Source organism: Channa argus, chromosome 8 (assembly GCF_033026475.1).
Source record: "Channa argus isolate prfri chromosome 8, Channa argus male v1.0, whole genome shotgun sequence".
In the NCBI taxonomy this organism is placed as follows: Eukaryota; Metazoa; Chordata; class Actinopteri; order Anabantiformes; family Channidae; genus Channa; species Channa argus.
In genome coordinates this window covers 4,073,923-4,088,654 of record NC_090204.1, presented here as the reverse complement: position 1 = coordinate 4,088,654, position 14,732 = coordinate 4,073,923, and the positions used below count along the sequence as shown (strand labels likewise).

The 14,732-nt window shown below is 41.2% G+C and overlaps 3 protein-coding genes and 1 pseudogene across 4 annotated transcripts; 2 read left to right on the top strand and 2 right to left on the bottom strand.

Annotated features, from left to right (window-relative positions):
• Window positions 1-73: 73 nt before the first annotated feature.
• LOC137131208 (ICOS ligand-like) lies at window positions 74-2,578 on the bottom strand. The gene is made up of 5 exons (XM_067512138.1): window positions 1,785-2,578; window positions 1,364-1,687; window positions 1,013-1,294; window positions 759-929; window positions 74-462 (listed from the first exon to the last, which is right to left on the bottom strand). Exons 1-5 carry the CDS (start codon window positions 1,846-1,848, stop codon window positions 389-391), a joined length of 915 nt encoding a protein of 304 aa, XP_067368239.1. The 5' UTR covers window positions 1,849-2,578; the 3' UTR covers window positions 74-388.
• A 621-nt stretch (window positions 2,579-3,199) lies between these two features.
• Window positions 3,200-8,132, top strand: gtpbp6 (GTP binding protein 6 (putative)). 2 transcript variants are annotated; one of them, XM_067512134.1, is made up of 10 exons: window positions 3,200-3,581; window positions 3,653-3,790; window positions 3,877-3,947; window positions 4,034-4,161; window positions 4,268-4,338; window positions 4,428-4,586; window positions 4,681-4,889; window positions 4,989-5,137; window positions 5,255-5,407; window positions 5,484-8,132. In XM_067512134.1, exons 1-10 carry the CDS (start codon window positions 3,200-3,202, stop codon window positions 5,608-5,610), a joined length of 1,587 nt encoding a protein of 528 aa, XP_067368235.1. In that variant the 3' UTR covers window positions 5,611-8,132. The 2 variants fall into 2 exon arrangements, with proteins under 2 accessions (XP_067368235.1, XP_067368234.1); XM_067512133.1 differs by having other exon boundaries at window positions 4,031-4,161.
• On the bottom strand, window positions 5,674-12,865 carry si:dkey-66a8.7 (PI-PLC X domain-containing protein 1). The gene is made up of 6 exons (XM_067512137.1): window positions 12,440-12,865; window positions 8,152-8,288; window positions 7,463-7,591; window positions 7,229-7,384; window positions 6,966-7,149; window positions 5,674-6,822 (listed from the first exon to the last, which is right to left on the bottom strand). Exons 1-6 carry the CDS (start codon window positions 12,519-12,521, stop codon window positions 6,557-6,559), a joined length of 954 nt encoding a protein of 317 aa, XP_067368238.1. The 5' UTR covers window positions 12,522-12,865; the 3' UTR covers window positions 5,674-6,556.
• LOC137131366 (ATP-dependent RNA helicase DHX58-like) lies at window positions 8,983-10,656 on the top strand (annotated as a pseudogene).
• Window positions 12,866-14,732: the final 1,867 nt, after the last annotated feature.

Sequence of the window (14,732 nt, the reverse complement as noted above, 5' to 3'; positions counted from 1 at the left end):
CATTTTGACTCATGAAATATTTTATTGATTTTGACTGCAGAAATAAAAAAAACATATTTGTAAAACAAAAAGGTCATTTGTCACTGATATTTTATATCATGGTAAAAAGGTATTTACAGATCTCTGAAGGTGAAATGCAGCAGGTATGGGTTCAACAATCTTTGCTTAAGTGTGACACACATCTCATCCTCTTTTTAAGAAAATAGGAAATGTTCAGAAATTATTACAGCATTTCATAAAATGAAATAATGAGATTTTGTCTTTAGTGAACTGAGAATTTCACTTATTTCTAAATATCAAAACCTGCCATTTGCATCCAATCTATAAACGGTGAACCCAGTGGTGACAGCCAGAAGTTCTCTGTTCAGTGATCCATCGACTCCAGATTTTACACGTCTGTCTCCTTTGCTTCAATCGTCATCGCCTCAGTTTCCTCCTCGTACGGAAGTCGTCGCTTGTATCCTAAAGAAACGTCAGCAAAAGGGTTTCAGTGGCGTCCACACGAATGTTGGGGAGTATCACTGGCAGCAGTGCAGATGTTGACTTGCCCTCTAACCAATCTGATTTACATACAATCTGATCTGGAACCAGGATCCAAAATCCTATTCAAAATACTCCAAACCCCCGGTTACATCCAGAATACTATGTAAATACAGACAGTGTAGTATTAGGAAATGAATTAACAGTGTCGACTCAGCACATCTGCCTGGTCCTTCCTGTTATTTATTAGAAATGTGTCAGCTGCAGATCATGCCTACCTCTGTTCTGCCCTTGGTGCATGTGCTGCTCTTTCCTACTCTTTCGGTCCAGGTGAATCTGATAGACAACTCCTGCCATCACCATGACCCCAACCGCCACACACATAACCGTGCTGAAGATCCACATGGCCTCTGATGCTCGGTTCACCACCATGCTGCCCTGAACAACATCTACTCACCAACAAGAATCAGACATTAGTGAAGACAGAAAACGTGTGGCCTGAAATCTATACAAGCAGCGAAAGATCACTCACAGCTTGTTGAGGTCAAATTTTCGTTAATTAGCTGGTTCTCTATGATGCATGACACACTGGAGTCTTTGGAGATATTGACTGTCAGGTAGCTCGTGATGTTGTACAGATGGGAGTCTGGGTGTAATGCTGTCAGGGTTCTCACTGAGCCTTGAGGGGGCTCCTCTGTGTCGTTGATGAGCCAGTAAACTGCAGGTTCAGGAAAACCACCACTAGAATGACAGAGGAAGTTCGTCTCTTCGTTTGCTACTTCTTCCCTCTGCAGGAGCGGGGAGCTGAAGCTGGCTGCACACAAACTGGAAGTTAGTTCCCCTACATGTTCCTCTGATTACTTACTATGTGTGTGACACTAACCTGCTATCCTGAGGCACACGGTGCACAGCGGAAGGCTTCGATTCTCCCCTGAAATGATGTACAGACTATAATACACCTCGTCCTCTGTGGGATCAGCTGCAGGCAGCTCCAAAGACAGGTTCCCAGACAGTAGAGCATCAGCTGAGATTTCGGCACCGATGATCCTCGATTCTTCTATAGTTCTGTCCTTTTCCCACACGGATCTAAACAGCACTTCATCATCTCTCCTCCACTCAACGGAAAAGTTCCCAAAGGTTGATAATTCACGGTAAAAGCAGGGCAGTGAGACCGGCTGTCCGACTAGAGCAACGACACAGTTTTCCTCTGTAAAGCAAGAAGAAACGCCACAACAAAATTATCAGTACATTTAAGTCCAATTTTCCCACAGTGTGTAATCCGCTCCACCACACAGATATTTTACCTAGACAGGCGCAGAGACCGAGGGAGCTGAGCAGTAGTCCTGCGCGCCACAGTGTCACCGGCATCGCCCAAAAAAGTTTTAAGTCAATTTACTATTCAATCTATGAAACGCAGTCAGTTAAACTACTAACTTGTAAAGCGGTGTAAATGCCTCCGCTGCTCCTTTTTAACTCCTGGTCATTATTACGCACGATGCAGCCTCTCGTCGTGACATGTCTGCGCTTTTTTTTCTATCGATTAAACGATTAAACTCTCTCAACTATGGTTGAGAGTGGTCTAACCTGTTGTTTTTTTGGTTTTTAGGTAGCACACACCCATAAGCTGCGATGTACGACGTGCGCCATGTAGCACCAGAAGAAGCTCAAACGTTAAAAACGTAAACAAAAGCAGAACATACCGTTCAAATCAAATATTTAACTTGTTTGTTGCCTTAAAAGCAAAAAAGTAAAACAGCTATAGTGTATTTTGAATAGTGTGATGACCCTCTGGCTCATCGACTTTTGCTCTGTCTTCCTGACGCAGCAGGTAACGGGAGGTAGAGCGTGAACGCATCAGGGCCCACCTTTACCTGTGACTGTCCCCGCCCTTCCTCATTCTGCTGCAGCTCTTCTCTATCTCATGTGTCGTTTGTTGGCTTTGTGCTTTGGAACATTGTTTCCTCCACCCTGTTTTTCACTCATCCACATACACAAACACTGACTGAACTGATAAAAGATCTAACACATCTAGTACAATTGTATTGCCATAGCTTCTGATGTGTCAACGCCAAATTAATAAATCAAGATTAAAACTAAACCATTGTCGTCAATGTCAGTATGGTTAGTTTGAAAATTACGTCAGAAATATGTGAATAAATAAACTAAAAGTACTTTTATTACGCACATAGGTGCTAGAACTCTCCAGTCCACTGGGGGGCAGACTGCACCTTTGAGACCGAGGCTTTTCTGCATTTTATTTTATACTTTTTTATTATTAGAATCATCCGTATGCTAAGTTGTTTTCATATACGATTTGCAAGCGTTTAAATAAACATGTAACATAAACGGTAAGAACAAGCTGACAAAATATGACATAAATGATAAGCGCTATAGTTTGACACTTCATCTGGTTAAAACGCGGCGTGACAGTTTTCCAAAAATATCAGCACGTGGGCTATACATTATATGTTGTGTTTAACACCAATAGTAAATATGATTTATTGGGTACAGTTTGATTTAGATTAGTGCACCAGCAATACCCAGAGCTACAGCAGGTGGCAGTGCGAGCCGCCCATGTTGTTTTGACTCTTAGTAGAAGTAGAAGAAGAAGAACTGTTATTGAAGCATGATCGTTGTTAGTGAGTTTACAGTAAGTGATCGGAGGTTAATTCATATTGAGCTCGTTTTGGTTATAACAGAAAGACCTTCCTGAGACAGCATGACGACACTAAGGAGGATTCATTCATGGCTGCCAATCTTGCTACGACCCTGCACACAGGCCTGTCAGATAGCAGCAGCATCAACCTGCAGACTCCACCAAACTTTTCCCCACCGCTGCCTGAAACTTATTTCAGTCCCGCAGTTCAGGGCGTTTGCGCTCTCTGCATGCAGACTGAAGAGCACAAGGGACTCTAACAGTGGGCAGCGAACCGGGTTTACAGAGGACGAAGATGATGATGATGAAGATTTTATTGAGGACAGCGAGGTGGAGGAGCTGTTCCAGCAGCAGATTCCTGCAGGCATAGGAGAGGGCCGACACAGCGTCTTCATCGTTCATCCTGATGTAAAGTGGGGAAGCAGGAAGCAGCATCTGACCAGCGGTAAGACCAACCTGCAGCATGTCGCCCATCACCATAATAGCTTCTTTAACTCTTTGCTTTGGAATTTAAAGCTGAGCTGATGATGGCCGAGGCTGTGGGGCTTGTGAACACTTTAGACAACTGGAGAGTGGTGGACATGATCACCCTGTCCACCAAAACGCCAGAGAAGAAGAGGATATTTGGCAAAGGGAACTTCCAGTCCCTTACAGGTGTTATCCACGTTCAGTCGATTGATTTAACAAGTCTAAATGTCTAATGTGTAAATATATTTTACAGATGTGTTTGTCCCCCTCAGAGAAAATCCGACAAACACCAGGAATCACTGCTGTCTTTGTGAATGTTGAGCGTCTGTCTCCTGCGTCTGAGGTGAGTTTGACCGAAAATTGCGTCTTGTCTCCAAATGCAAAGGTTTCATGCAGTCATGGTCTTCTCATGCTCCGTTCATACAGAAGGAGCTTGAGGTAGCCTGGGGGGTGAAAGTCTTTGACAGATACTCTGTGGTTCTCCACATCTTCCGCTGCAACGCCAGAACCAAAGAGGCCAAGTTACAGATCTCTCTGGCAGAGATTCCTTTGTTAAGGCAAGTTTAATTGCTATACATTTGTTTGCATTCTGAGACAATATTGGGTTTAATTTCTACCTGATAACATGAAAAATATCTGTCATTCTCGGTACATCACTGGCAGATCTCGTCTCAAAAATGAAATGGCAAACTTGGATCAGCAGGGCGGAGGATCGAGATACATTGGAGGCTCAGGTACTGTAACGTCACTACAGTGATGTTGTTAAGCTTAGTGTTCCCCGTTTAGAAGTTGGTTTCTCAGTTTGGTGATTGGTCCCTAACAGGTGAGACCCTGTTTGAGGTCCAGCAGAGGCTGCTGAAGGAGCGGGAGATGAAGATCAGATCGGCGCTGGATAGACTGAGGAGAAAGAGGCACCTGCTGCGATCTCAGCGTAAACACAAAGAGATTCCTGTGGTCTCTGTGTTAGGATACACAAACTGTGGTGAGAGCGTGTTGTGTTAGCGTATTGTTTTGATATTGTGTAGTATTCAGGGCTTCAGCTTAAGCATTTCTTTCTCCACACTCTGTTGGCTCAGGAAAAACAACCCTGATCAAAGCACTGACAGGTGACAGTGGTCTCCAGCCCAGGAACCAGCTTTTCGCCACCTTGGATGTCACGGTCCATGCCGGCCGATTGCCCAGTCACATGACCGTCCTGTACGTGGACACAATCGGCTTCCTGTCCCAGTTGCCCCACCAGCTCATCGACTCCTTCTCTGCCACCCTGGAGGATATTAAACACTCTGTACGTACATGATACTCGTGCAACGTGACTAGTTTCAGTGGAGGGATGTTGCCGGAGCAGAGTGAGCTGACTCGTTGCTCGTGCTTCTCATACTTCTAGGACCTGTTACTTCACGTTAGAGACATCAGTCATCCAGAGACGGTGAATCAGAAGGAGAACGTTCTGAATGTCCTACAGAACCTGCAAATCCCTGATAGGCTGATGGACTCTATGATAGAAATCCACAATAAAATTGACATTGTTGACAAGTAAGAGTAAAAGCCCTGTTTAATATATTCTTCATGAAACTAACTGTATTTTGTGGAATGAGAATAAGATTGAGCCACATTGGGCAGTAAAGCATTTTCTCCTTTGTCCCTATTAAGCTATCAATCTGCAGAGCTCAACGTGCTGCCAATATCTGCCCTACAAGAGCGAGGCCTAGATGACCTGAAGAAAGCAGTGGAAGAACGGATTATAAACTGTACAGGAAAACACATTTTGGATCTCCAAGTTGACCTCAGCACTCCACAGCTGAGGTACGAGCGGTTTCTCCCAGTAATTTCTGTCTTTAGAATAACGGCATCCGTACTAAATGAGTGTCTTCACCTTCAGCTGGCTGTATAAGGAGGCCACTGTTCAGGACGTGCAGGTGAATGCAGATGAGGGATCAGCTGTTGTCAAGGTCATCATCAGCACCGCTGCTTATGGACGTTACCAGAAGTTGTTCACAGGCAGATAGCAGAACTGCTGCATGACGGCAGGTGCAAAAAAGCACGACACCAAATGGTACCACAACCACGTATGGTATGCACTGAGCTGTGTATTCAAATATGTGTGAATATCCATTTGTTCATGGCTGATGTAGATTTGTATAAATATTAAAATGCACATTACAAAACTACAGATTCAAAATTAGATTAGGGTGTTTTTCTGTGACGCTAAATACGATAGGTATATATACACTCACTGGCCATTTTATTAGATACACTTGTACAATCTAATGCGGAAGCTCTGCCATGAACTCTACTTTTACAGTGTTCTAATTTTTCTGTCAGAAAGGTGATAATTCTAATCTCCGTTTATTATCGAGGTGGAAGTGGTTGGTGGAGTCGTGGTTCTAATGTTTTGGCCCCCTCATTCATATTAAATAAGGTGTCCAAAACTTCAGAACCAACTCTTCTCATCAAATTTTAACATTGTAAAAGTAGAATTGAGACTGTACCCATGTGCCTAATAAAGTGGCCAATAAGTGTTTATAATGAGGTAAACAGTAGCTACAGACTTGCATGACATTTTTCAATGGGAAAAAAAAAGATCCCCCATATTTCTCTGAAGAAATTTGAATCTCACAAGTGATAAAAGGAAAACGAGTATTAGATTTTGCTTTTGATGTTAGATATATGTTAAATAATTAGATTATTGGGATATTTAAGAGTATTTTCAATTTTGCCTTTAACTTGTAATCAGATATTAAGCATTGTTTAATTACTAAAAGATGGCCTTAGTTGGGTTTTTTAAAAACATTCAGTAGAATCAAAAGCAAAGTCTAATTAATATTTCTTTCCATTTTTGATTTTCTGATATTTCTTTTGTAAACTTCTAGTTATGTCCGAGGGAGAGGTAGGTTATTTCTTTCATGAAAGGTTACCAACAATTACTTTCACATCTGTATTTTGGCATCAACCCTAACGGTACTTTTTTAGAAAGCTGCCATTTTTCTTTACAAGTTTTTGGTTCAGAGCAATGACCAGAGAGCAGAGTGGAAGTGGCCCCACAAAGTCTCCTGCGATGATGTTTAGGCACTTGGGGCCCATCCCCGGTATCTGCTCCTTCACCCATTTCCTCAAACAGTCCCAGTTACTGAAGGTCAGAGTCTGCAGGGACTGCTTTAGGTTCTTGGTGATGTAACACCTGTCAGCTGTCAGGTTCAGGCCGGAGATGAAGAAGCCCTCTGTGGGAAAACATTGACAACGTTGTTCATGAAACACGCTGGTTAAAGCATTGAATGGAGTTTAATAATAAATACTTAACTGTACATGCTCCAAAATTCGAATGTCAGAAAAGACGGGAGGCAAAGTGTAAGTGTAAGCTCACCTGGACGCCCTAGATCTTTCTTACATTCCAGGTAACTGATCACTCCTTGAGCTGTGTGCTGGTTGGCCCACAAATAGGGGATGTTAGGCCACAGCTCTGGATGTCTTGTAGCAGTCTGGGAGTCATAGGAGAGAATGACCTGGTAACCAGATGCCCACAGACTCCGCAAGGTCAGGACTGGCTCCTGTGGAGGGCAGATCTGATGCGATAAGGCACAGCGTTGGTTTAATTAGAAAAATCACCTGCATGAAGAGAGAACTGACCTTCCGGGGACAGAGTTTTGAGCCAAACAGCTTCTTTATGGAGCGAATAAATGATTCGTGGCATTTGTCGTCCATTCCCTCGAAATGGCTGCAAGCAAGGATTACAATCTCCTTTGGGTGAGAGTCCAGCCAGGTGGCAACAGACAAAAGCGTTTCCTGTAAAAGAAAGATGTTAACTTAAAACATGCTATAAAAACACAAACCTGTGCATTTAAACAAGTTTAAAAAACTCACCAATACAGTTAAATGTGTGTATATGATGTGTGTGAAGTAGAGATCGCTGGATGTGTCGTTTGGTTTGTGTGCAATGCGCAGGTCAAAGAACCGAATCCCCATCAATAGTTGCTCCTCGATGGTTTTATCCTGAAATTAAAAGACATTTATTAAAAAAATATTATGTACTGAATATTTACGATGAATATTATTTATCCAACTAGTTTTTGCAAACATTGAAAGCTGCTTTAAAAAATTCTTGTTATTGTAACAATTAATCACATGATTACTTCTTTGTGTGTTTTGCAATAAGACATCAAAAGATGAATATCTCGCAAATCTGCAGCTCTCCTTGACCATACGGAGCATTTTAGCTTATTCAGCTATTAGTTTTGGTTTCAACGCCCACAAATCATATGAGCTGTGAGACACCCTAAATGGTTCCCTTTGAATTTCTGCAAACTACAGCGTAAAAATAAATAAGTACAATAACCAAAAAAACCCAACAGTTACTGCCTATAGGGCTTCTCACCCCACAAGTTGCCTGACTATTGCTTTACCCTTTTTCTCCTTCATGCTCCTTGTCGATCATGGAATGTGTTTTTTGTTTGTTTGTTTGTTTTCTATTGTATCTTGTATTTTGTATGCAATGTGTTGAAAATACAAAAATAAACATGAAAGTACTTTTTCACATTCTGCAGCACACATACCTGTGTTGTGCACCATTTAAAAATGACAGGTCTGGTGAAGCAGTAGAAAAGTCTGTCAAGGAGGGTGAAACATTTGGACTCAGATCTCACCAGGGGGGAGCTGATGTCCAGACAGTAACTCATTGCATCATGGCTTCCTAGATGAGTACAAGTGACACATTAGGCAGTCGACTCCCCAGTGTAAAATATCCAGTGACGAAGTCTAATGGCTTCCCCGAAGTTATTCCAACATCAGGAAAATTAAGATCATCCCTCAGTGTTGTGAGAATATGTAGAATTGAATTCACTAGTGTAAAATGCACAGTGTCAAAGCAGATGAGCACTTCCAGTGTAAGATTTTCACTCTGCAAAGTTCTGCCTCATCTTAAAAAGCTTCGGAATTTTACCGACGGCATTTTGTATGACTGTGGTAAGCCCTCTTTTATGACATATTAAACATTTAGATTTTATATCTTGTTCTTAGTTTAGTCTGTGTTTTATACTAACCTAATAATGTTTGTAACCGTACATTTTCCGAATTACAAAGTGCTGACAGGGCACAGACAGTGGCAAGCTTTAATGAGCAATGGTAACACATTTTAATAACAATATCAATATTTTTCTTAAAAGGCAAATATTCTGTTTAATTTGGCTAGGCCAATAAAAAGGGGATAGCTGTTAGTAAGTAGTAGCATTGTTGCCCAGATTCATTAACATTACTAGAAGTGTTGTTTTCTACAGCGGCGTAAAAAATGTGTTAAACCGGCAAATAGGAGCAAAGTGGAGGATGGATCTTTATGGATGACAGGAGGAAGTGGTTGAAAGGGCTCTACAGGGAGACAACATAATTAAATGGCTGCCGACAGGAGGAGGAAAGACCCCTGCTGCTGGGTATGAGGCCAAAAGGCAGAGGCTAAGGTGGTGGTCCTGGTAAACAAGGTATACAATGCCCAGAAGAAACAGCACTGTATGGTTTTAATAATATTAAAAACAATGGTTAATAATTGATGATAATGGTCAATAATCGTTTAACAACCTCAAATACTTAATAGCACAGTATTAATGTGTTCTTTGAACATTAATTTCTGTAAGGTCGCCTTGTAGACCAACATTAAAACTAAGAGCTCCAGCCTCAACTGGGCCATGACTACACTCTGGTGCCAGGGAGGGGAGAGTATGTGGTCGTGGTGATCTGTACTGCACAGAGATTATATAATGCTGTGATTAACGTAGAGCTCTCAGGTCGGTAACCGTGAACTGTAACCATCTTTGATTATCATATTGTGATGACCAGGTAAATTAACTCTTCACGATTCCTTACAGATATTACTCTACTGATGATTGATGAGTGTCCCCACACCCACAAGGAGTCAGTCTACAACAAGATAATGAGACGCTATGTGGAGAAAAAATGGAAAGGAGAAGCGTGATTGCCTCCGATTCTGGGCCTCACTGAATCAGCAGGGACAAGGGGGAGCACACATTCTGGAAAGGACTGTGAAGCATGTCCTGCAGGTTCGGGTTCACATATCTGGCCTTGCATTTTATTACATTTATAAAAGCTGGTATGTCCGATCACTCATGATTCTTGCCTCCTTCATTTTTCTCTCTGTCAGGTTTGTGCCAACCTGGACTCAGCAATAGTTTCAACTACAATTATGCTCCTCAGTTAAATAACAACGGACCAAGACCCATAAAAAGCTTTGACATTGTGGGAAAAAAGGCTTGAGGTAAGGATTAACATCAAAATGTCAAAGCCATGCTTTACCGAATTCATAAAATCTCTTTCAGTACTTTCTTCTTGTAGGACCCATTTGGGAAAAGTCTGAAATGGATGATGGAGGTGATCCATGTTTACATGAACCTACCTTATGACTTTACACTGACAGAGTGAGGCACACTAGAGTATGGTGATTCTAGAGAAGCGAGGTAAGAAATTTAAGGTTTACGTTTTCCATTGAGTAATGAGATGTTTTTGCTTTTAGGGTGTTCACTCATGATGGTAAGGAGACCCCGTTTACCTTTGTGACTGCATGAGGCCACTGAAATACAAATCAAAAGTTGCTTCTGAGGGTTAGTTGCAGGTTTTTCTGATCACACTCATGAATTGCTTGTGTATTTCTTCACTCAGGGGTAAAATTGGACAACAGACATCTGTCACAGAAAGCATAATTATGCCCTGCTCAGCAATGACACTCTGCAAAGGATGGATGCTCACTGCTCCCTGGAGACTGTCTACAACATAATATCTTACGGAGCCAGTTTTGTCCAAGTGTGCAACCAAAGGACATCCTCTTCAGTAAAACCCCTCAAAACATTCACTGCCTAAATAAGTGGGTGCTCAACAACAGTGCTTTACAAGAAGCTGGCATCAAGGCAGCCATCCTCACTGGGGCCGGCAATGGAATCTCTTACATGACACAGCTAGTTTGTAGATTTTACATTCTTACATTCGCATAATTTCCTTGTAGCATAAGCAGGCAGACACAATTTGCAATTTCCACCAGGGCAATGTCAACCTCCTGATCTCCACAAGTGTGGCTGAAGAAGGCCTGGACACCCCTGAATGCAACCTCTATTCTGTGGACGCCCGGGCAGGAGGACGGGAACAGGATCGGAAATGAATATGTGGAAGAGCTCACTGGAAAAGCTATTGCTAAGGTCCAAGGCTTGCTAATCAGAAAGCCCAAAAAAAAGAATCGACACATTGCTTTCAGTATCCGGCTTTTGTGTCTGTTGCTTCGGGCAGGAGATTAAACTTGTTGACAATGTGCACTATGTCAATGTCAATCCTGACTTTAAGTGAGTGGATCTCCTTGTGGAATAAGAGTTCATGAGTAAGTATAATGAGGTCAAAGTGAATAAAAGATCTCGACTCCCTAATTATGGCTTTTCTTATTTTCAGGACAAACTACCAAGTTGGCAGGGAGGTGTTGTTAATAAGGCATTTTAAGGACTGGGAATTCAGGAAATCTAGCATTTGCAATAATGGTAACTGAAACCACGTACAGTGGAACTTCGCCCAAGTATTCATTTCGGTTCAGGTCCTGATCAATGTGGTTAATCAATGAAGATGAAAAACGAGCTGATGTTGATTCTTACTGTGTGTTGTACCAAATTCACAGCAATGGGGATTTGAGATGAAGTACAGGGATACTGCCCTGCTGCCTAATCTCGCCATTAAACATTTTTGCCCTGGAGACCTCCTGGTCTATACGTGCTAGCACTTATTTGTGGTCCAAGAAAGTGGGGTTGCAGTGAGCCAGCACTGTGCTAAAATCCATTTTGCATCAATCATGCTTACAATTAGCAGCTTCGTCTATGTCCTAACTCTTTTTGCATGTTTTTGTATTCATTTAAAATCGTCTTGCCACTAGGTGTCAGCGTTAGTTATAGCTCATGTCCAAACCAACTTTCTCACTGAAATTCTTCTCTAGGTAAGTGACCTCTAGTAAATATTGCAAATAGACTCAAGAATTTAAATTTCTCTGTTGGTTCTCACACTAAAAGCAATGATTCAGAGATGGCCAGTGTCTCTGAGGTTGCATGTGTTACAGGTTACACATTTGCTGGTGTGTGTTTGAGCAAGGTTTTAACCAACGGTTGATTTTCTGTCAGTTTCCTAATATATGTTTCTGTCTGTGTGTCGTATAACCTAAAAAAGAGCAAGAGCTTTGACAGTTTGAAATACTCGTGTACTCAGTGCTGCTTATTTTGACTGCTGTAGCTCACTATGCTGCTTCCACATAACTGGATCATCACAGGGTTAAGTGTTTCACCTCAGATCATTTAACACCAGTCTACAAATAGGTACTGATTTATTAGACGTGCAACTGGAAAATATTTGTTTCAGGTACTAACACCTTGTTACTGGAATGAAACACAAAAGTGACAAGACAACAAACGCACTCCTCATTAGTTCTGTTTGCTAACATTTAATATTATTGTTTTAGTGTGTCCGTGTGTGCTCTTCAATTTTGTGTGACTGGCTCATCATGTAAATTTACACTAATATAACCTGTGCCCTGGTCTCTCTTTTAAAGGAGACCTCGGGGTCTTTGACAATTACTAATTAATGAATAAAACTTAAATGAAACAAGTATTAGTGACTTTAACATTTATTAGTACTATTCAGCACATTTGCTGCAGATTAATTTCGTTGTTTAGCTCGTTAATAGAATAACATCAGTGAACAGTAGAAACGAATCAGTCAGTGATAGTTGAATATCTGCTCTGAGCTCTTTGTGCTGTTTAGGAGTAAAAGTCCGCTCAAGCCAGTTACATTGAAACTGAAAAAGATCAGCTGTACCGGGTATGGCCAGGTCTGTCAGAGGAATGTCCCACAGCTCCTCCGATAAAGCTGACATCCAGTCCTGGAAGCTGGGATCCATGTCGCACAGTCAGTCACAGACTCGCTGTAACCAAACCAAACTAAAAACCCGAGAGACACGTTTAGAGCATTCATCATACGATCGATCGGCTCCTTCCTTAAAGTAAAGGTCGACCACAAAATGCACAACAAAGGGGGAAGAGGAGGGAGGATAAAGCCCGAATTTCCTGATTCCTATAACGGGGAGACTAACAGGTACTGCGGCATTTTGGTCAGTGGAGATTCCACTGTTGCAGGAAAACTTCGGAAAGTCAGATTGCTTGAAGGTCTAGGTAACAGGTTAAACGTGTTAAAACACATTTTTGCAAACATCCACAATGACGGTGACGTCGCAACGGAGGACATTAAAGTAAGACGTCAATCAGGAAGTTGAGCTTGTAATTTCAAATTGTTGACATACGCCTGGTGGTTGTAATATAAAATTTTTTTTTTATTTAAATTAATTCTTGAGCTAATAAATGCTGATGTATAATTATGGGTTAACAACCTGTTACGTAAGCACGTAAAGTTGTTCAAATCTGCTCCACCTTTACCAACTGTGACCTTTGACCCTAATTATTTATTTAAGTTACAGTTTACATGTTTTGCGATACATCACCATAATCAGTATTGTTCAAAATACTTTTACTTTTGTAAAAGATTTGTAGTACTTATAGTGGCAGATATTTTAACACCAATACATGCACTTTTACCTGAGTATTCAGTTTGTGTATCTGGGCGACTGTGGGGCAGGAAGGTAGAACGGTTGTCCACCAATCTCACAGTTGTTGGTTCAATCCCTGGCTCCTCAGGTCACACGTCGAAGTGTCCTTGAGCAAGACACTGAACCCCAACTTAGTTGCTCCCGGTGAGTGTTGGCCAGCTGCATAGCAGCTCCCCCATCGGTGTATGAGTGTGTGAGTGTGAATGGGTGAATAAGAAGCAGCGTAAAGTGCTTTGAGTGCCAATAGGTAGAAAAGCGCTATATAAGTGCAGAGCATTTTACCACCTTTACACACAGTGTACCACATTTTACTGTGTATGGGGCTGTGTGGCTGCAGACTGCTCAGAGTGGCCATGCTGACGCTTGTCCTGCATTATAAAGGCCACAAGTGTTCGTGTTGTGTCTGGTGTTGTGGTGTGTTTGTGCTTTTAAAATGCTGAATTTCTTTATTTGGTGAAAAGTCTTCAGTTTATTTAAATTATAAAATGCTTAAAGATGTCCAATCAGATGTTTTAGAATGAGGATATTATTTTCCACTTCTGGGGTTTATTTGTTACAATGATTTACATCTATTTCTGCTCTGTAGGTTGGACTTCAAATGTTTTTATGTTTATCAGTGTGTCATTAAAACTAATTTAATACATTTGGCAAAACAGGTATTCACAGGTGCTTTGACAAAAAGCAGGCTGCTGTGGTGGAGCTGATAAATGCTTGCCATTATTTACAGACATGACCCCAGAATAGCAGTTTACACAGATGACATAACTCAAGCTTTTGTGTGGAAACTGAAAGGCACTGAGCACAAAGGACCACAAAGGTTTCGACTGCATTGTTTGACATTGCCTGTTGCTAAAAACAGCAACGGCACAGTCACCTGTGTGTCAATGAAAAAAAGGCATTGTAGGCAGACAACCAGACCACCCAGCACAGACAACGTATAGGAAACACTGATTCGTCCATCTGATTAGTGAGTGAAGAAAAGGATTCGGTTTCCATAAAAAAAAGCCATGTTTATTGGAAAAGCAAAAATTCACAGGCACAGCGGTGCAGGGTTAATTCAAATCAGGGTGGTTTTTGTTTGCTGAAATCAATTAGAAATCCCACAGTTGGGGCTGGTTCATGCAAATTACTTTCACATGCGTTTTGCATAAGTCTTCTCTACATTCTGTATGCATAAATACTTTATATTGTAAGTGATACACTTCTTACACTTGCTGCCTACATGTGATACTTATAAAAGTTTGTGTCCTGCATCACAGTCACATGTGCTCGTTGAATATATTGTGCTACTCATTGAAGATACCTATGTAAAGGTGAGATTAGTTGCTTTATTATTGCTTAAGTCACCATAACAAAAAACTGGCCACCTTGCCAACTTGTGAAAACTGAGATATATATATATATATATATATATATATATATATATATATATATATATATATATATATATATATATATATATATATATATATATATATATATATATATATATACACATTGCATAAACAG